The 22,641-nt window shown below is 31.9% G+C and overlaps 1 protein-coding gene across 2 annotated transcripts; it reads right to left on the reverse strand.

Annotated features, from left to right (window-relative positions):
* Positions 1-1,742: 1,742 nt before the first annotated feature.
* Positions 1,743-15,499, reverse strand: LOC139519055 (PWWP domain-containing protein 2A-like). 2 transcript variants are annotated; one of them, XM_071310815.1, is made up of 3 exons: positions 15,121-15,499; positions 7,199-8,820; positions 1,743-6,488 (listed from the first exon to the last, which is right to left on the reverse strand). In XM_071310815.1, exons 1-2 carry the CDS (start codon positions 15,267-15,269, stop codon positions 7,206-7,208), a joined length of 1,764 nt encoding a protein of 587 aa, XP_071166916.1. In that variant the 5' UTR covers positions 15,270-15,499; the 3' UTR covers positions 1,743-6,488; positions 7,199-7,205. The 2 variants fall into 2 exon arrangements, with proteins under 2 accessions (XP_071166916.1, XP_071166917.1); XM_071310816.1 differs by having other exon boundaries at positions 2,673-6,433; positions 15,121-15,493.
* Positions 15,500-22,641: the final 7,142 nt, after the last annotated feature.

The raw sequence follows: 22,641 nt of genomic DNA on the forward strand, positions 1-22,641 counted from the left end.
ACCTTATTTGTCTTGTCAAATTTCCTTTAAGTTTAACTACTTTCAGGATATAACTAACTTATTAACAAGAGTGCACACGCTGAAATGTCTCTCTTTATTTACTAATCATTGATGTTATGTTGATAGTCCTAAATTTAAGGCTTTATTACAACTGTCACATAAACTTAACATTAACCTAGAAAACAAAAATTTGACCAATGAACCATGAAAATGAGGTCAAGGTCATATGAACCATACTAGGCAGGCATGTATAGCTAATAATTCTTCCATACAACAAATATAGTTGACCTATTGCTTATGGTTTAAGAAAAACAAACCAAAACTCAAAAGCTTAACTCTGAGCAATGAACCATGAAAATGAGGTCAAGGTCAAATAAAACCTGCGTGACTGACATATTATAGATCATAAAATATTTCCATACATCAAAGATAGTTGACCTATTGCATATAGTATTAAAAAAAGATCAAAACTCAAAAAACTTAACTATAACCACTGAACCATGAAAATGAGGTTAAGGTCTGATGACACCTGCCAGTTGGATATGTACACCTTACAGTCCTTCCATACATGAATATACTAGACCTTTTGCTAAGTATCTGAGATATTGACTTCACCAAAACTTAACCTTGTTCACTGATCCATGAAAAGAGGTTGAGGTCAAGTGAAAAGTGTCTGACAGGCATGAGGACCTTGCAAGGTACCCAAATATAGTTATCCTATTACTTATAATAGAGACAATTTAACTTTACAAATAATCTTAACTTTTTTTCAAGTAGTCACTAAACCATGAAAATCAGGTCAAGGACATTGGACATGTGACTGACAGAAACTTCGTAACATGAGGCATCCAGGTCTTCTGCCTTCTAAAATATAAAGCTTTTAGGAAGTTAGCCAATGCCACCCACGCCGGATCACTATCCTTGTGTAGAGCTTTCTGCAACAAATGTTGCAGGCTGGACAAAAACTGTAACTTTTGCCCAACATAAAATCAATTGGTCAGTTCCTTGTAGGAGGCTACTGAATACAAAGATGCATCCTTGCAATAAGTTATATAATTGAAGGAAATTAAAATCACAGGTGTGAACTGGGACATAAACCATATCTTTTATTTATTAAAGCATATAGTATAGTTAAGAAGGATTTAATTTTTGTGGGAGGCGTATATACTTCCTCAGATGTATCCTTACACCAAGTTACATATTTGTACATCACTAAGTAACTGAGGCCTAAAACTTTATTGAAGACAAAAAAGTATAAATATAAATCCGTGACAATTTTAAGGAATTATGCTACACTTCTTGTGATAATCCTGACACCAGGTTATTTGATTTTTATCACTTGAACTCGAAGTAAGGCACCTGTAATTAAGTAGTTTTCATTAGTTGCTGTATATCATATTTGTTTTTATGTTTGTTACATAAATAAGGCCATTGGTTTTCTCATTTGAATGTTTTACATTTTTGATTTGATGGCCCTTTTTATAGCTTGCTATGCAGTATGTTTATTTTTCTCATTGTTTAAGTCATACATGACCTATAGATGCTAACTTCTACATCCTTTACTCTCTGGTGGATAGTTGTCTCATTGGTAATCGTACCACATCTTCTTACAAATATTGAAGTTTAATCTTAATTGAAGTTGACTCATTTAAACTTTAAGAGCCTATGACATTTCTTGAGGAAATAACATAATATTGTGTTTTAGGATGTCTATGTTTTATCAATAACAAAACAAATACAAATTGCTCATTCTTCATTCAGGTTTTATTTATCATTTAAAATATTGAAACGTGCACCAACAATTCACAAACTGAATGTGAAAACAGAAAACAATTTCAGTATCCTAGTTTGTATAACAAAACTCTCCCATATTATGTGTGTTTTTTATAGCAAGGATTTGTATAGTGCTATATACAAATCCTTACTTATAGTTAATCTTCATTGTACATTCATACAAGGATACTATACAAATCCTTGATTCATATCAACAATTTGAGAAACAAAATATAGTAGAAATATTAAGCTTAAATTCTGAATTAGTTATCATATATTACAACTAGCAACTTACCTGATCCTCTACTTGTCAACTATGTTAACTGTTTAAACATTTTATTACTTCTAAAACACTGTATTAAATTTATTAGTGTTCCAGCTTGGATATGAAAAAATATGACATTTTTTGTGCAACTGAAAATCTGATTATATTTAACAGAATCATTTTAACTTTGCAAACTGGTCAAGTCCCTTAAGTATGATTTATTCTTTCTATTTTTTTTTTTTTTGGGTTGATATGCCAGATGACTATATTGAAAATTGAAAAGATATATTTTAAAACTTCACTATGAATTAAACTCCGTTTTGTTAACCAGTCTGTGTGAATCATTTCGATAAGAGTCCCTGAAGAGGATACCTTGGTATGCAGGGTTGTCAAATTATGCAATTGAATGCAACTATGAACTGTGCCAAAAGAGCAGACATTTCGCCCTGTGAAAAATAACCGTCTGGAACACTTACAATTATTTATACATGTATATAAATATTTGTTTTTTATTGATGAAATTTCACATTAGAAAAAATGAAATTTATTCATATGTAGTTTTTTGGTTAGAAATCCTTATCTACTCCAAGTCCTCCAACACCAGCAATTGTTACTACAGTGTAGCATGTGTAGATGATTCATAGATTCTTTAATACTTAAAATAGCATTGATAACATAATATTCTTATACAGAATATACCAATCTCTAGATAAACTTTGACGATAAAAATAAATTGCCACAATGTTTACATGCCATAAATAACATAATAACTATCAGGAAGTTCAACATCAAAAACAAATGCAGAGTAGGTAAAATAATATCAGGTTTTCTCTTGAAAATACAGGTTAATGAAAATCTCATAAAAATCAACATTCGAAACACATGCAATTAAAAATTATTCAAATCATACGAACATTCATAAAACGCATTTCTTTAATGCTTATTTTTAACATAATGTAAAATCATTATCTATATAAATTCAAAATCAATGATTCATTTAATAAAGAACATTCATACTGTATACATTAAGTACTGTATATATGAAGTCTCAGTCCTTTTAACATAAAAGATATGTACAATTGAAATATTGATAAGATATTTTTCTGGAATGCACTCCCAATTTCTATCATATGACAGTTAGTAAAACTGTAATTAAAATGGCTTGGTTTTGACATTAACAAATCAAAAACTGAAAGACTATGTCACTGTATATCTACACATTTGTACACTCATTATTCCCTCATAAAGGAGGAAAATTATCAATGCAAATTCCTAACTTTGTGTTATTTGACATGCAAGGTAAAAGCTACTAGTCTTCAATAGGTAAAAATATCATGTATGTGAATTAGGTTTTTTTATGAAATAAAATTGTCTTAAAATTGAACAAAAGTCAACATTTATTTATTTAGCTGCCTATGTTTATAATCTTTTTGGGGCTCATTTTGGCACATAAACAACAAAATGAACAAGAAATCTACAACGAAAGGAAAATCATTCCTTTTTGTAACCACCTACATTTCTTTAATATTTATGTGTGAAGGTCTATTGAACTAACAATTTGAAATTTGAAATGTTAAAAAAAAGTTACATATGATGTCATGCATAACATTTCCCCACTTGCTTTCTTTTTATTGTATATCATGTATATTGATGAAAAAGTCTATGCTCATTAGGTATAATCAATTTTAAAGTATCTCCAACATAAAGTGACTGTTTGGAAAATCTGTAAATGGCTTCCACAGTACTATTAAAACATCTTAAAGTTGAAACCAAATATAAAATCCTTCCTTCAGAAGCTGAGTAATATTAATTGAAAGTTACAGATGGACGGACAAGATCATCGCAGAACATATAACATTCTATATATGTTAGGGGATAAATTACCTTTATCTGTATTGTATTATATAACAACAAGAGTCTTATATGTCAGGTTGACAAACACAAATTTTCTAAACTGATCATCAAGCAACCTACTTGAGACAAGATGAAAGTATGAAAATTTTATGGTAACAGATGCCAGACAATGATAGACCCAAAGTTCACATGGGCCAATTTAAGAACTGATCTTAAGTAGAGTAAAAACTGGATATTATATGTACAAACTCCATCTCAAAAAGACTGACCAAAGCTTGATGAGTCCACTGACCATGCTAACAACAAGGATAAAGCCAACTTGTCTAGTCCTTTAATAGGTAAGGCATAAGTGTGCAGTTGATTAACTATCACTGAAAACAAGTCTCTGTATCATCTTACATTATTAAACCAAATAAACCAGTTAACTTAGTGAGCCCTTTATACACCAATTTTATTCATGCCAGGATGTCACTTATTTTTTTATTAGAATTATCTCCCCTTCTGCAGGCTTTCTTTAGTATAAGCAGTAAAATTTCATCTTCATGAGAAATTAAATGCTTGTGCCACGAAAATATATCAACAAATAAAAATATTACCAAAAAAATTTCGTAGAACAACATAGTAAAAGAACAACTTAAATCATTTTTAAATATTGGTTTATACCCCACAACAAAACAAATCTGACTGAAACTTAACAAAACATTATGTTCTAAAACACACTTCTGCTGCTTATTATAGTAGACTTTATAAGTACAAGTACAAAATTATGTTACACATCTTGGAACAGTAAAAAATATTTATACTGCCTATAAATCCTACTTAATACATTTTACACTTTGTAAATGTACAGGCAGTGAATATAAATCTTTATACATTTGTACATGTATATAAAAGTGACTAGAGTTATATATATTCTTGAACTCAATATATATTAGTAAATCTAAAATAAATACTATAATGATTGTTTAAACTTATTTAACTGGCCTCCAATGCAACAGTCACTTCTTTAAAATATAATTATGAAACAGCATATTGGTAGTTAGGAATAAAAACAAAAATTAAGAGAGATAAAACTCAACTCTCTTCAGCATGTTCAAATTCAAAAATTATTCAAGGATAAGTTTAACAAGCCATGTACATACATAATGTATATGTTCCAGACCATATGCAAATATGGACAGTACGGTCCAGTACAAGCAGACCATACATGTTATTGGATCATATGGGTTAAATTTAAACCTATATTTATCAAAATCTTTATTTTTAGTTTTATAAAAAAAAAGGTTAATATTACAATTAGTTGGCTAAAGTGAACAAACGAACAATTGAAATTAAAAATTTGTTTAATTGTATATCTGAATCCTCTTTTGGTACTATCGCCAAAGGTGACACTTGCTACCACAAGTAACGTAATAATTTTTACATTTACATGTTTGCAGTTCATACAAATGTACATGTTTCTTGATCTTCCTTTGCATTTGCATTTTTTTTGGGTAAATTTGCTAAATATATATTCTAAAAACAACATTATGTTTACTTCCGATAACTTCAATTTCAGTGAGCATAATATTATATTTACTTCCGATAACTTCAACTTCAGTGAGCATAATTCAATTGATGTATTACTGATTGACATGCTAAATACAAGATTTAATTAGCGTGACTTATTTAAATAGTTAAAATATAAAGTTTTTATTTCAATTACAATTGAACTTTTTATATTATTTGAGAGTTAAGTTATGTTGATTGTTATATGCATTTGTATCTAATAAACATGATAAACTTGACCAACTTTTTAATATTAGTCCGACCGTACGAGTATTTAGAAAAAGTACGCCTACAGTCCAGACCGTAAACGTACGGTCCGAATACTCAAACGTTCTGGAACATATACATGGCAACTAATTTTGAAGCTTATAAAGCATATAACAATGTATAATTACTTTGAACATGTATATATTATTTTAGAAAAGCTATGATTTGTCAATTTTTATCACGCTTCAAAACCTGAATAGTAATTTATGCACATGTGTTTTACGAAACTCACATTACTCAATGCAAGGATTATTTTTTATACCTATTTAATGACTTAAATTTATAAAAATACAAATGCAGTTTTATGTTTAGTCAATATATATATGTACATACATGTACTTTATATATGCATTATTATATAATTATCATGATTATGACTATAACATGCTTTTAATATTCATGTCTTTTTATCTGCAACAGTCTTAAAAGGTTAAGATTCATAATAAAAGGAGTAGACCTGTACATACCTTAGCTGAAAATTGTCTGTTGAGTTTTTACACAAATGTAAATATTTTCTTTTCATATTTAAACATGATAAAAACATACTAAAAAAGTAACTGGAATGAACAAAACTTAAAAAGATACATAATATAAATTAAACTAAAAGAAGCAATTAAGAAAGAAAATCTGAGTAAAACTGGACTTGAGGCAAATCTGGTTTTGATGGTAGAACTTGGTGGCTGTTTATTCATATTGATCTGTATTTAGGCATGTTGGTGTTTACATCTGTGGTAATTATAAGAAGCATTGTTAAATTAATTTTCCTGAGTATACAGTAAATCTGAAATAGAAAAAAAATCAAATCTAACATTAATTTTTAAAAGTATAAAAAACATATAAAAATCATAATGGAAATTGAGAGATGAAAAGTATGTTTCTAATTTCAACTGCAAGTGCAACATATTTCAGTCATGTCAGTATGCATGTATGTGTTATTAGTGTTTGTTAATAACTTTTTGTTGTAAGTCAAGATGCCTCCTTAAAATACATGTCATGTATTAAACATGTTATTAAATGTTAATAATGAAAATTAGAAATATCTGCTACTGAATCAGGTAACTTTCACAATAATCAATTTGTTCATGTTGGTATACAAATACATTTTCTTATGTACATACATACACTATATATTTTTAGGTAGAAGAACTAGGCAATAATTATACTTCATACTTGTATACTACATTTACATGTCCATGAAAAAGGAAATTGGTATCTCATTCTGCTACCCTTTTTAAACCTTGAACACACACTTGCATTTTTGTAAATAAATGTGTTGTTCACTATATACATATGGCCTGTATCATGTGTTAAAAAAGAAATATATCCTTAACCCTTTGTTACAAACAATACATTTTGCTATAGTTAATGTACATGTATATCAAAAATAGTTATAATATTTTAAATAAAACAATATAAATAGCTGTTTTTTTCTTTCAAGTAAGCATTTAACCACTTTTGCTATAATATTATCTACATTTAATATATATTTACCTTTCATTTATAAATCAAATTCTGTAAAATCAATATGATGTGTATTTGTGAGACTTTGTGCTGCAATTGTTGCCTGTTTAATTGCCATCTTATATGGACCCCTTTTCTTTTTATTGTAACGAACTTTAAAATCTTCCAGAAAAGGGTACAAGTCTGAACACTGAATATGTGACATTGTGGAGGATCCAAACCAAGCTAAATGTGCAAGCTGTCGTAAAACAACACCACTCTCTCTTGAACTAACAGCTATTGATAATACCCGTCCTGGCCACCATGGAAATCCTTTGATTTTACCCCAAACAATATCCCCTAATTGAACAGTTCTTCCATCAGTTTTAATACATTTTGTTACATCTCTAGTTTGTATTTTCATCATTAATGGACGAAGAACTTCAATGTTTTCATCAAGTTCAACAGGAGGCCCATCTGCCTCTTCCTCCTCCTCATTGTCTTCAGCACTACTCTGACTATCCTCATTAACACTACTAGCATTGAATTGAACTTCGTTGTCATCCTCACTCCCTGCTGACATCATGACATTGTCATCACTCTCTGACATTGAAGTATGGGAACTATCACTAGACACGCACGATTCGTTGACTTCTTCAATCGATTTTTCTCTACTTCTCAGTCTATATTCTTTTCTTGGTTTTAAATCTATTTTATCAATACTTTGAACACTTTGTTGAGGTGACATTTTAATATTGTATGTATTGTCTATATCTCTCCTTGGAGAGAGCCCTTTATTTTGTCTCCATGTATATAGCAAACGAGGTCTTTGAGACATAATTGTTTGTTGATTTGAATCACAATACTGTAAATTATCATTATTTTCATCACATTTTTTAACCATATCATCTGCAGAATTTTTCAATTCTTCTTCATGTTTCCTTTTGTGCTTTCTTTTATGTTTTTTATGATGATAAATGTCAGCTGAAATATGCTCAGCAACACTGTCATTTTCACATTCCTTTTCAAGCTCCTTAAATTTCAACTTTTTTAATTTCCTATGACTAGAATCATCTAATTGATTTACAGTTTTTGGTTCAGAAGATTTGCTATCACCTTTATTAGATACACCATCCACTTCATCTCCATGAAGACGTGGAGGAATTTGTAACACAGTACCCGCTCCTATATTAATTTTTATAAATGGACTAGCTTTAGTCATATTAGTGTTCAGCATACTAATTTTGTCTGGTAACTTTTCTAGCTTAATAGTTTTAGAAACACTGTGGTTTTCGGCTTTGAGGTTTTGATTACTAGGTCGTCTGCGGAAGCCTTCTTTGGACGGTGAAGCTGTTGTTTTATTATTAGTTGTGTTTTCTGGTTTTGTACCTTGTTTTGGAACAGCAGTTATAGGTACAATACCTTTATCAGTTTCTTGACACATTGCCTTACATTTGTTACACAACATCTGTCGAGGTCTTAGACGAATGTGTTGCCGTGTATTTTTATCTTTGTGTACATTCTTCACAGGAACATGTTCCTTCATCTTATTTTCGTGTTGCATGTAGGTATGTCTGAAATATGTGGCAGGAACTTCAATATTTCCATCCTCTGTTTCTATACCATTCCCTTCAGCTCCTTTAAATCTTGAGCAGACACCATGAGGTATATTTCTGAAATAAAAATTTTTTTTTTTTTCAAATATTGAGAAACAATTTATGTTTATCCTCAGTCTAGTTTTTTATGTTTTGTGAACTGATGTGTATCTGTTGAATTATTCTTTTTTTGTCATGGTGTTGTCAATTTGGTATCTTTCGCCTCTCTTTTTACTAGTAATTAGACAAAAAATTGGAGTTTATAAATGATTACACAGTTGTTAAAACAAAATTCTGAAAAATTCACCATTTTATTATTTAACTTCCAGATAAACACCTACAAATATATGCAATAATTTTTTTGTGTTTTCTGATCACTTTTGAAGTTTTCTGCTTTTAAATTAAATACCACCTGTTCTGTTCAACCTCAAAAGGTTATGTGTAATATAAATGACAAAAGTAAATATTTTAACATTATGTAATAATATCTGATAATAAGAAGTAAAAACAATGAAGAACAGCACAACAAAATGTACTTATCAGATTGAATTTTAATTGAATAAAGAAGAGACCTATGTAAAACTGCTTGCAATAATATTGAACAAACCTTTGATATCCCTACCACTAAGTTGACTTAATTAAGTCCCTAAAACATTACATTATCATGAATTCAAATTGGGACAAGTTTTTAAGATGTGTCACTTAAGAGAGAATTAAAGACCATGTCAAATTAAAAAGTATTATTTTAACTACTTTTTCTTCATTATAATTCAGAGAGAGTTGGAAATGGCACCCAACTCACTAAACAGTAAGTTGCATTCAGAATTTCAGACATAGTATTATGTTGTATAGTTGGATCATCATATGGAACTCTTGCCAAAAAATGACTGAATGTTGTTAATTTCAAGTTCCAATTTTAATTCAAGTTCAGGATGACTTGCCCAAAAAATAATTTGAGTAGCTTTGGAAGTCTACTATATGTTATTGTTTAATGTATTTCTACATTTGTTTTTGTATCCATCTGATGACTCATAATTAGGCCTTCTTGAAGTTATTCAACTGACTTTTGTAGTTTATTCTTTATGTTGTACTTAGTGTTTCCTGCAGGTTGTTTTGGCGTGCAAAAGTGCCTTGGCCTTTTAAGGAATCAAAGCGCTGTAAGCGCTGAAGGCAGTTAACCAAAAACCAAGGCAACCGTAATAATGAAAACTGTGGCAATGTTGCCTCAACATTAAACATTCATATATAGTCCATTCATGTTTATGTAATGATTTATTTATTAAGGCAAATAATTTATATATGTTATCAAGGTTTCAAAAGCAATGCATATATCAATGTATATTTTTTTATGGTGAGTCTGCAGTGGTACAAGTTCCCAATGATTGCAGTTGTTCTACTTGGTAGTTGAACGGACTGGTTTCCCTGGAAAGAAAACTGAGTTTTTGTTCTATAGTACAAAAGTTATGAGACACGAATCAGACAAATGTTCACTACAACAGGGATTAAAGGTGAGGTCTGACTGACCTGCCCAAAGTAAATGTAAATGATTTGTTATTTTGTCCTATACATATGAATATATATAATTTAGGGGTGGAGATCTCAACGGTTTTCATGCTCTCAAACAGGTAGGGGTAGGCAGAGGATTGAGGGGGACCGCCCCCCCCCCCCCCCCTTTGGGGGAAAAAATTGGTTGCTTAAATAGGGAATCACTGAAGCGTGACTGGAGCAGGCCCCTTCTTAGGTCAGTCAGTGGGCCCCCACTTACGAAAATTTCTGGATCCCCCACTGGGGATAGGGTGACCCTAGGGACTTCCCCTACATTTCATTTTATTTGTAATATTGTCCCATGCATGAATATATATGGTAATTAGGGGTGGGGATCTCATTGGTTTCAAAGTTCTCAAACAGGAGGGGTAGGGTGACCCCAGGGATTCCATCTATATTTTATTTAATTAGTTATAGTTATTTTATTTGATTTGTTATATTGTATAGTTAATCCAAAAAAAAAATGTATGAGTATATATGGTGTAGGGGTAAGGATCTTGACCATTTTCAAGTTCTCAAACAGGAGGGTGTACAGTGACCTCAGGGACTCCCCTATCTTTCATTTGAATTGTTATATTGTCCCATACATGAAAATATATGGTTTAGGGGTGGGGATCTGGACCATTTTTAAATTCTAAAACAGGAAGGGTGGGTGACCCCCCAGCGACTCTTTCTATATTTCATTTGATTTTTCATATTGTCACAAACATGAATATATATGGTTGCACCCCCCCCCCCCCCCCCCTTAAATTTGCATAGCATGGGTTGTTCTCAGCTTAATAAAGAATATTCCGATAATTTTACCTCAATTTTTTTAGCCTCGCTCTGCTCGGCGAAAATTTAAGTTTGCGCCCTTCCTAACCTAAAATCCTGGATCTGCCCCTCATATGGTTTAGGGGTGGGGAGCTGGACCGTTTCCAAGTTATCAAACAGGAGGGGTAGAGTTGCATTATTTGTGAAAATAAAGAAAGACACTTTCAACTTCTTTAATTGACCCTTCAAAATTGAGAAAAACAAATAACCCTTCGAAATTGCAGTAATATGTTTACACTTTAAAAGCATCTCACATGCATTATCATCATTTATCACTGATAAAGGAAATTTAGACTGTGACCATGAATATGTATATTTTTAGATATACTGTTCCCAGCTGTCACGTTGTATTTGGTTACTTATATAGGGAATCATTGAAGCGTGACTGAAGCGGGCCCCCTCTTACATTGTAGGTCAGTCAGTGGGCCCCCACTTGTGTAGATTTCTGGATCCGTCACTGCTGTATAAAATATTTTTCTGCTTTTTCTTTCTTTTACATATATCTTCTAGTGTTTATATTCATTTACCATGCATAGATTTATTTTTTCATCTGCTTTGATTTATTTAGTAATTGATCGCCAAACCCGGAATTATCCTTATCCGCTTCCGGAATCGTATCCGATATTGTAAAATTTTGTCTTCACGGCCGCCATTGTTATGTGTTTACAATGTTGTTTTTGTCAATCAGATACGATTTTACTCGAGTTTATACAATATTTGTCGGCGATTTTCTGTATAAAGCTAGCGGTTGAACAAAATGAATATCGCTGTCATAAATAATAATGATAAAAATAAGTTTTTAGCTCGTTTAATTGAGAGACTTTGGTGAACATGGTGAAAAGGTTTGCAAAGTAATTTCTTATTTTCTTTCAAGTGGAAGGCAACTACGTCGGGCGTAGCTAGAAACCAACTATCCTATTCGAAATTCCGTTTGCAAAAGTGGAAGGTCGAGGACCTCGGACCACCGCTAATTTACACACATGCCTCTAAATTGAAAAGCTACGAAAATTTCTTTTTCTAATTTGAAATTGCCGCCAACAGCATGAACAGTTGAACTTATTATATAATAGACTACTGACGTAGTTGTACTCGTATTGATGACAAACAATATCCCTACGACTTTTGCCATTTGGGAAATCTAAACTACTTGTCTTAAGAGATTTTCGGCAATTAAATAGTTCATACAATTGTTCTTTGACATCTTGGCTAGAAGCACAAGTCATAATGAACTGCACAAGGATTCTTATTAAGCACTACTTCCTATGTGTAACTTCAAAACTTTTGGATAAATCGACGATCATTTAAGGTTTTTCTGGTTATATTTTTTGTAATCCAGAATAAAAAGTATTAAAAAAGTGTTCAATTAGTTACATATAACATAGTAGCGAGCTAGGTAATAACAATGGCAAGTATTTCAGCATTTATTGGGTAGAACACAAATCTAGGGTGCTCGCATAATGCAGCTTAACTGCATAAAAATTATTGGTGCCATGGCTTTTTCCGTTGTATAGTCATGATAGTAGAATGCCCCCACATGGTTCATTAAGTCATCTTTTGGCAAGACCATTTCAAGTTATTTCCCTTGGAACGAAATCAAAATTTTAATGGGCAACATTTTATTGAATTTCGTAATTATGTTTGAACAGTTTTGAAAAGACAGAGTACAAAATCGATCCATGATTGAATCTAATTGGTACACCACCGATTACCTGATCAACAAATATAAAATATAGACAATTTAAAAGGGAACAAGGCGATTGTTTGAGCTATAACTTTACGTCGCATGGGATGAAAATAACCATCATGTGTTGATGTTAACAGTCTAATCTTTGTTTATATTTTTTATTTATGCTCTCTAGTTATGACCTCATAATTTGGATGAGAATTTACGACGCCCTTTATACTGTTTTTATCTTAAAAAAAGAAATTCAAGAAGTTTTTTGAGTAGTACTAAAAATCCACCAACGTTTCAATAAAAAAAACAAAAAAATAATGCAAAAAAGATGAAAAGCAGATGAAGTTTATGTAAAGAAATTCTTGCTTTACAAATCTATGAATATCCTTAAACAATTTGTACAATTATGAGCCAAGATTATTTGATTCGATTAAAAATGCAAGGTCCAAAAAGTATCTACATTGTAGCACTTCTTTTGTGCATCTAAAATGCAATGCATTGCATATACATGTATGCTCTTCGTCATGCTATGAAGTCCACATTCACGTTACCACATCCATATAATTACACAACCAGACTCAGTGGTCCAGTATTAAACTTAATATCTGGAGTAATTGATTGAAATTAGGAAGTTGCACAAATTTTTATGAACATGATCAAAATTCTTTTAGCTGAGTCTAGAAGTGATAATTTTATTACTAAAAGGAATTAAATTTACAATTTAATAGTAATATATATATATCTGCATTTCTTACCAAAAAGTATGAAACAATGGAATAGTCATGATCAACATATATGCAAAGAAAGAGTGCCCTGCCCTTTACTAAAGCTGTAGGAAACACTATGTACTGTTACACCACTGTCACAGCTTAGGGGAGGGTTTTAACCTGGCCAGTTTCTGTATGTGTCTGTCACAAGCCAGGAGCCTCTTTTAGTGGTTGTCTTTTGTTGCTGCGTAACATATTAGTTTTTTGTTGATTGTTTTTACATCAATTGGGCCGCAAGTTTTCTTATTTGCATTATATTAAATTTGTCATGTTGGGGACTTTCAAGGCCGACTATGCAGTATGGGCTTTGATAATTGTTGAAGGCCATATGGTAGCCTGTAGTTGTTAATTTCTGTATGATTTGGTCTCTTGTGAAGAGTTGTCTCATTGGCAATCATAACACATCTTCTTTTTTATATATTGTTTGTTGCAACCATATTAAACAGGGGGCAGATTTGTTTTATAGAGGAGAAACCAGTATGAAAGTAAATGAAATCCTATGTAAATGTTTCCAAGCAACTGTTCTATTTAAGGATTATGTACCCTTGTGTTGATTTAATGCTGAACATATGGAAATTTTATAGAAAATCCACAGCCTTTCTCCTTGAACTTTCATTTTTGGCAAGTTGATGCTTGATAGGTAGAGGATTATTGCATGCAATGCTAGCAATGATTCCCTTAAAACAAGTTTATGAATGTAGATATTGGTTAAAACATATAAATATGAATCAATTCAAATACCATTTAGGGTGGGCTCGACTTCAGTGACACAACACAAGGTGTTTCCGAATTTAAAGGTTTTTTAGGACTTATTGTAAACAAAAATTTGTAGCACAAATCATAACAAGCGATTAATCTATGATTTAAATTATATAACAAAAATATCTGTATTAAAGTCTGTGGATTTTCTACAAAATCTTTGTTTTATTTTTACCAAATTATCTTTTTCTACTTTTAAAATGCAAATTAATTTAATTATTAAACTATAAATAATATAAATAATGCTTTGCACGGAGTGTCCCCTTGGTACAATGTATATGTACAAAATGGCCCATCTCTTTCATACATTATCTTAACTGTTTTGATACTATTGCAGTTTGAAAATTTCATATTCACAGGCCACAGACAATGAGAGAAGAGGTCATAAACCTTCATTTTGGTAAAAATTATGTTTTCAATATTTTTCAACTATGGGGATGAATTATCTAACCTGCTTTAATTTTGGCTCTTTGTGACCCTTATTACTTTGTTTCTGGTATTTATATCAATATAATACAGATACATGTATACTTATCATGCATGATGGGACAAAACAATTTATTGTTCCAAAAAGGGGGCACTTCTCAAAAAAGATACATGCAGCATGAGGCATCATCAATAATCATTGTAGATTCTCCCAAACTATTGTGACATACAAAATCAAAACTTTATGGAAAGTTGGACTATGTTTACAATTTAATACTTCATTAAAGTATGTCATTTTCATTCTACATAAAGTATTTTATTTGTGAAATGGACAGATGTTTACATCAAAAACAGACGAATATTCTAATCAGATTTGGGTATATTTCTTGCTACCTTTTATTTGAATCCAATAAAATGCCTCTATATTTTCGAGCTCCATAATCAAGACACACAATGAGAGCGTCCTCAATAGCATCTTCGATGGTTACTGGAAGCTTTGACCCCTTCGAAATTATTTTATTTTGTCTTCTAGTCTCCGCCATATTTTCAGGGGAGCTCCATTTGTAAAACGCATGCGCGAGTAAAATATTTGCCCTGTTTTCTCCGACAATAACTTGTATAGAACAATCTTCTGTTGGCTTAAGTATTGTCTCAAAGATAATTGATATCAGAGTCGTATCATTCTTGCTGTTCTGTAGTATCTTATGACATTTTTGACCAAATCGCAAATCCGTGGTTTAACAAGGGAGATAACTCTGAATTCTTTAAAATTATTCCCTCCCCTTCACCTACAGTAGTGCACAAAATCCAAATATCTGTTAACGTACACATAAATAGGGCCATTCCAGTTAATATCTGCTAAAGGGGGGTGGATGGTCCTTTCTGAGGGGTGTAAAATTTATACATCTTAGGGGTGAAATTTTGGTTTTTTTCATCTGACAGGTCATTTAAACACAAAAAACTTCTGAGGGTCTTGGCAGCAGTAAATAATTAAAAATGATTACATCTTAGGGGTAACAAAAATTGCCTATGTCAGATCTGATGGGTGCTTTGAAATGTAGACAGTTTCTTATCCTGCATTATCTGGTATTGTTTTTAAAATTCTGATGGGTACAATCCTTGCAGTAAAAAAATCTGATAGGTCATTTTTTCCATGAAATCCCATCCACCCAACATGAACAGGAACTCTTCATCTGATAGGTCTTAATTTTTTTATATCTGATAGGTAGTTTTTCGTGATGTTTTATTCTGATACGTATCAGAAAAAAATCTCCCCATCCATCCCCACCTGTCAGAAATTAACTGGAATGGCCCATAGTAAAGTAACATGATTAAAGTATTACTATTTATACGAATCCATGACACAATAAAAGTATCACACTTGAAATGATATAGTTTTAAAACATTAATTATTTATATAGCTAAACAATCATTTTTTTTTTTTTTTTTTTTTTTATATATTTTAAATTTATACAATGTCATTTTCAGCAAAAAAATATTATAAAATCAAGTGAGAAAAAAAAAGTAAATAAATAAATGGGGTTTGCCACATCTCTGGAGTAGCAACTCTCAAATACTTTTTTATTTAACAAATAATACCTGTATGACTATTTCAATAGTTTATTTTACAATGTTATATGTAAAATACTGTATGTTGTATCAATCATATATGTTATGTGTATATGCCCCCCTGGGGACCTAATTTGGAAAATAAAATTTATCTTATCTTATCTTATCTTATATTGTTTCCCCAAAGATGGGGGGGGGGGGGGCATGTTGACCTTTTTCGGGACGTCGAGATTGGGTGTTTTAAGCTCGGGATTTCGGGATTTGCCCTTTCGGGATCCGGGATGTCGGGATATCATTTTTTTTTAATTCGGGACCTCGGGATTTCATATTTTTAAACCCGGGATTTCGGGATCAGGACCCCACCTATCCCCCTCCCCCAAGATTTATAGTCAGGCTAAAAGTAATCAGGTATCGGTTTCCTTTCCTCTATTCACCACAGTAAAATTATGCATTATTTTAAACATATAGAAATATTAAAAGATGTATTGTAACTATTTTACATCAAAAAGAATAGCTTCAGTAGATTAAAAATTATTTTTGTTAGTTTTCCGAGGAACCAAGGATTTGACTACAAATGTATAGAAATCCTTGGAGGAACAAATCAAACTTTGTAAAAACACACTCAGGTAAGGAACAAATCTCATAAATCCAGAATTTATTTCACCAGACCTGTAAGGAACAAATTTCACCAACCCGGTACTTATTTCACCTGGTAAAGTGTGGAACTTATTTTATAGAGATGGAACAAAACGGTTCTCCCAGGACATATTTGAGGAGGGAAGGACCTTTATCGGGACTCCGGGATCGGGTGTTTTAAGCTCGGGATTTCGGGATAGATCCTTTCGGGATACGGGAATTCTTTTTTTTCGAATTTCGGGAATTACAATATTATCAAAAGCAAAATTACTATTGGGTTCCTAAAAACATAGGCGGATCCAGGGGGCTCTGGGGGGCCCGGGCCACCCTTTCGTGGGAAAAATTTGGTTGATTATATAGGGAATCATTGAAGCATGACTGGAGCGCCCCCCCCCCCCCCCCCCCCCCCCCCTTAGGAAAAGTTCTGGATCCGCCACTGAAAAAGAAATTTAAACACGAACAGCATACAGCCTGCAAAAATATGTAATAAGTCATTAGTAAACCACACATTACCTATCATGAAATTTCTTAGAAATGCTGAAAAATATTTCAAATTATATATGAAAATAAAGGTGATCCTTAAATTTTAACATTATGATAGAGAAAGAATAAAAAAAAAAAAATAACATTCATAGGCTTTGGAAGACACAGATTATCAGAAAAAAAACGTTTACTTAGCGTTGTCCAATGTAACAAACTCGAAACATAAAACTCGAACAATTCGCGAAATGTTCAAGCGACTCTTCGACATTTTGCATGAATGCTCTATGACGTGATATATTTCAGTATTGGTTTACATCGCTGTCTCCATGTTAAATTTGCATAGATATTTTGAAAAAATATGATGTACGGAAATGTCCTAGGGGAAATTTAGTTTTGAAACTTGAAACATTTCAGTTAAAAAAATAAAATTTTGACAAATAGTTTATTAAATTGTAAGCACGATCGTTTTGTACTAAGTGTAAGCTCTAAAAATTTAAATTGATAAATAAATTTATCTACATATTCAATTCAAAACAATAGGTTTGCAATGTCTTGCGGAAATGTCCGAGTTAAACTTTCATGCCTTCACAAAACTTTTACGGCGAAAAAACAGAGATATGATTTCGTGAAGATTATTTTTCGGCTTTGATTACTTAACCAATAAAAATTACTTTTAAAGTTTAAGTTCATACACCAAATTGTATAAAGATTACAGGGTTATCTATAAAATAATTATATACGGATTAATGAAAATGTCTTGCAAGGTTGTCCTTAAACATTAGTTGACGTCGCCACAAGCGTAATATGCTAGGGACGGCATGAACTGCATTCGCGGGTTCCTATCTCCAATTTATGTAAACGTCCTGCTTTCAACAAAACGAAATGATGCACATACTACAAAAATATACATCTATAAGACAATGAAAAATAATAAAACTTCAGTATCATAACTATAAGCCATTGTATTGTCTCTTGTACCACTGCTTGAATAAAAACAGTCTCTTGTACCACTGTTTGAATAAAAACATACTCGGGTTGAATATATAATGCAGCAATATTTTCCCCAAACACACATAATTACTAGCAGTAAAATTTAATATCCTATGTAAATTATAGAATCATGTTGGATTGGAATCTCACGGCATTTCTACTTGTGTGATATACTTTGCATTTACTAATAGCTGACAAGGAGAGCAGGAAAAAATAGATAGTGCACGTTTCCAATTTAACGTCATTTTTCTGATACGCTTTTTAAATGGTAACAATATCTGACGTTGCGTCTTTGTGCTTGTCCCAAGTCATGTAAGTAAATTAGTGGTTGTCATTTGTTGGCTGTACAAAGTTATGGAGATGTTGAAATCATTTGATTTTGAAAGATATTGTAAAATAAATGAAAATTTTCTTGATAGTTATAGTATATCTCAGTTAGAAGAGAAAATGTTTGATAAATATAAAAAAGACTGGTGTACAAGAATTTTTTCATATAGTACCGGTTGTAAATTGAGAACATATAAACTTTTAAACATACTTATAACACTGAGCAATATTTGCTACAGAAAATGCCACAGCGCCATCGTAGTGCTTTTTCAAAGTTTAGATGTGGTGTAGCACCATTAAAAATTGAAACTGGTCGATATGAAAGAAAAAATCTAGACGAAAGAGTCTGTTTTAAATGTAATATTTTAGAGGAAGAAAAACATGTACTTTTAAAATTGTCCCTTGTATGAAGATCAAAGACATGCACTTTTTATTGATATATTGTGTCACAATGATATGTTTTTAAACTTGTCTGATGAAGAAAAATTTATATATATGTTTAAAAATACCAATATTTGTAATATTGTTGCCAAAACCTGCAATAACATTTTAACAAGGAGAAACAGTATTTTATATCATTAACTACTGTATTTGTAGTATTTTATAAAACGAATAAGTATTATTTGTATTTTAATAGTCTCTCATAATTCTTTTAAGAATGGCACATACCTGTATTTAATTATTTTAACTATGTTTACTGTATAATTAATTTTATAATTGTATCTTGTTTTAATCATGTTGTATGTGATGAGACTTTAATAAACTATTGAATCTGAATCTGAATCATATAAATATTTTTTGTTTGTCTATTGTTTTGTACAGAAATTAGGTCGATAAAGTTTCTCGTTTGAAATGTTTTACATTTTTTATTTCAGTGCCTTTTTAAAGCAATGTGGTATTGATTAAGAAATAATTCATGGGGGCTTGAATATATCGTGATGTTACCACGGAATGGCCCTTTATGACAAATATTTTACCCTGAGCGATACCACGGATTGGCCCTTTATGACAAATATTTTACCCTGAGCGATAGCGAGGGGTAAAATATCGGCATAAAGGGACAACCCGTGGTAAAATCACGATATATTCAGGCCCCATGCATGAATTGTTTCAATTCTAATAGGACAAATACGCAATTCTTTTGGATTGAAGCGCTCTAGGTGGAGGCAAATATTTTCCGTACCCATAAATAAACGCACTTTTAAATTGGCGTAAAAAATGGAGAAAACTGAATAAGTGGCCTGTTTAAACTGTTTACAATGACGTATTACGATAGTTTTTGATGAATTTATAATTTACTTATATGTCTCATATGTATAAACAATTCTATCATCGTTTGTTTACGTTTTTTTTTTTTTTTTTGTGATGATTTTCGGTTTCACAAGCATCACGGTATGTTCACGTAAAATGCTTATATTCTAACGTCATCGTTCTATGACATCGGCTACCTCATTCATAAAAAAAAGCATGTGACGTGGGAGTACGATCAGAACAGCCCTGGCAATATATTCATATTTTACCACGGGTGTGTACTCAAAGCGCTCTAGGTGTAGGCAAATATTTGCCGTTCCCATAAATAAACGCACTAATAAACTAGCGTAATTTTAAGAGCAAACTGCATTAGTGACATGCTTAAACTATTTAAAATAATGTATTTAGACAGTTTTGGATGAATTTGAATGATATAATTTATTTATATGTCTTATATGATGTACAATAAAGGGCTTTTGCCACATTTTAGCATCATTTGTGTATGTTTCCTTGTGATGATTTTCGGATTCACAAGCGTGTATTTTCCCGTAAAATGCTTACATTCTAACGTCATTGTTCTATGACGTCGGGTATCTCATTCATAAAAAAGCATATGACGTGGGAGTACAATCGGAACAGCACTGGCAATATATTCATATTTTACCACGGGTGTGTACTCAAAGCGTTTGAAGGACGTCATGTTAGAATTTTCCTCATTGTTGAAAGCCGTAGGTTGATCTATAGTTACTCAGTCTACGTCATTTTGTTATTGTATGTATTGGTCTCATTGGCAATTATACCACATGTTCTTATCTGTATGAATAGATTGTTAATAGAAAAGAAACTATATATTGGGTATCTTCCATGCATGACACAAAATCAGTATATGCACAGCAAACAACACAAAAAGCAAAGGAACAGCGTTTTTAATGCCGTTAGCAGGTGTATTCCAACCACGTGATTCCAACAAGACTAACATCTGTCGAGAACAGCTTATACTGGATACTGCATGCAGGTTCCCTTATGAAGGACAGACATAAGAGACAGTTGATCGCTATTACAGAATGAAAATTCAAAGTTTGATGATTGTTTTCAACGCATCTATTCCATCGACCTTAAGTCTGTCTTATATCTTGACATTCATCTTAAAATTGACAATGAGAGAAGGCTGAGAATATATAGATAAGCGACAATTGTGGTAATTTTGTCTTCCCTTTTGCGAAATTTGTATATATATACAATGTAGCGACATTTCAGCAGACCATGGAGTATATATCATGTATCCCAGTTTGTACGATAATCTAGAACTTTCGTTTCCGACTATAAGTATTTAAACAGTTGCTTTTTACAAGGATACTGACGCCATCACGAGTTTGTTGGTCGTTATGGAATAGCTGTGTAACAGATGACCAGGGATATGTGCCAATTGTTACCTCACTTTAGGAAAGACTCTTGAATTGAAAAGAGTCAAAATAGGATAAACCGGGATTATATTAAGTAGTATACCGCTGTTCAAAAATCGTAAATCTATGGACAAAAAACAAAATCGGGGAAACAAACTAAAACCTAGAGAAACGCATTAAATATAAGAGGAGAACAACGACACAACATTCAAATGTAACACACATAGCAACGGACTAAGCATTAGACAAAATCCGATGAGAATAACCAATATAACATCAAAACCAAATACATGAATTTGGGATAGAAAAGTACCGTGACACGTCTTATAGTAATCGGAATATAGGAGACAACAAACGACACAACGGAAACACAACGTAAAAATGTTACACACACAGAAACGAACTATGATATAACTAAACATTGGTCATTTTCCTGAATTGGTACAGGACATTTTTAAAGAAAAAAATGGTGGGTTGAACCTGGTTTTGTGGCATGCCAAACCTCGCACTTTAATGGCATTGTTAAATATAACATTAAAATGACAACATAATAATACAGGACTTCAATACAAATAAATAGGAGAACGTATTAGGCAAAGAAAAACATGAATAATAGATAACAAAAGGCATCAGGTTTAAAATTCAATACGTCAAAAACGCGCCTCGTCCACACAAGACTTACCAGTGACGCCCAGATATAAAAGTTCGAAAGTCAAAAAAAAGATACAAAGTTGTACAGCTCTGAGGATCAAAAGTTGAAAAGGTTGTGCCAAATACGGCTAGGGTTTTCTGCTTGTGATAATAACATCCTTATTATTGAACAATTAATTTTACGCTATTGCAAACAGTAAATTTTATCAAATGAATATAAAAGATTTACATGATAAAACTGACGTCTTAACTAATTACAGTAAACAAGACCCGAATACATAATACATTGAAGACCAACACAGAAAATAGACACACCCGACTTGGTCCAGGCCTCAACGCAAAAAGTCATAAAATGACCGGCGTCACATACGAAGTAGTAAAACATAATATAACTACAATTGCGTCTTTGGTTCCTCGATTATGAATGTACATAATGTCTTATGAATATAACCGATTGTATATGTAAACTTACCAGAAGCAACAAGACAAGTGCCATGTTCTACTCGTCTTACCCTTTAGAAGCACCGGAGACCATCCCTAGTTTTGTTTAAAGAGGTTTGGAATTTCTATTTTTTTGTGTTTTTAACTTTTCAGTGTCTGATTT

Source organism: Mytilus edulis, chromosome 4, assembly GCF_963676685.1.
Source record: "Mytilus edulis chromosome 4, xbMytEdul2.2, whole genome shotgun sequence".
NCBI lineage: Eukaryota > Metazoa > Mollusca > Bivalvia > Mytilida > Mytilidae > Mytilus > Mytilus edulis.

Bases quoted from the DNA above. Each gene is read 5' to 3' on its own strand.
- LOC139519055 (XM_071310815.1), bottom strand. From the start codon at position 15,269: ATGGCGGAGACTAGAAGACAAAATAAAATAATTTCGAAGGGGTCAAAG. The intron at 8,821-15,120 runs GTAGCAAGAAAT...TTTTTATTTCAG, and splicing joins TTATTGGATTCAAATAAAAG to AAATATACCTCATGGTGTCT.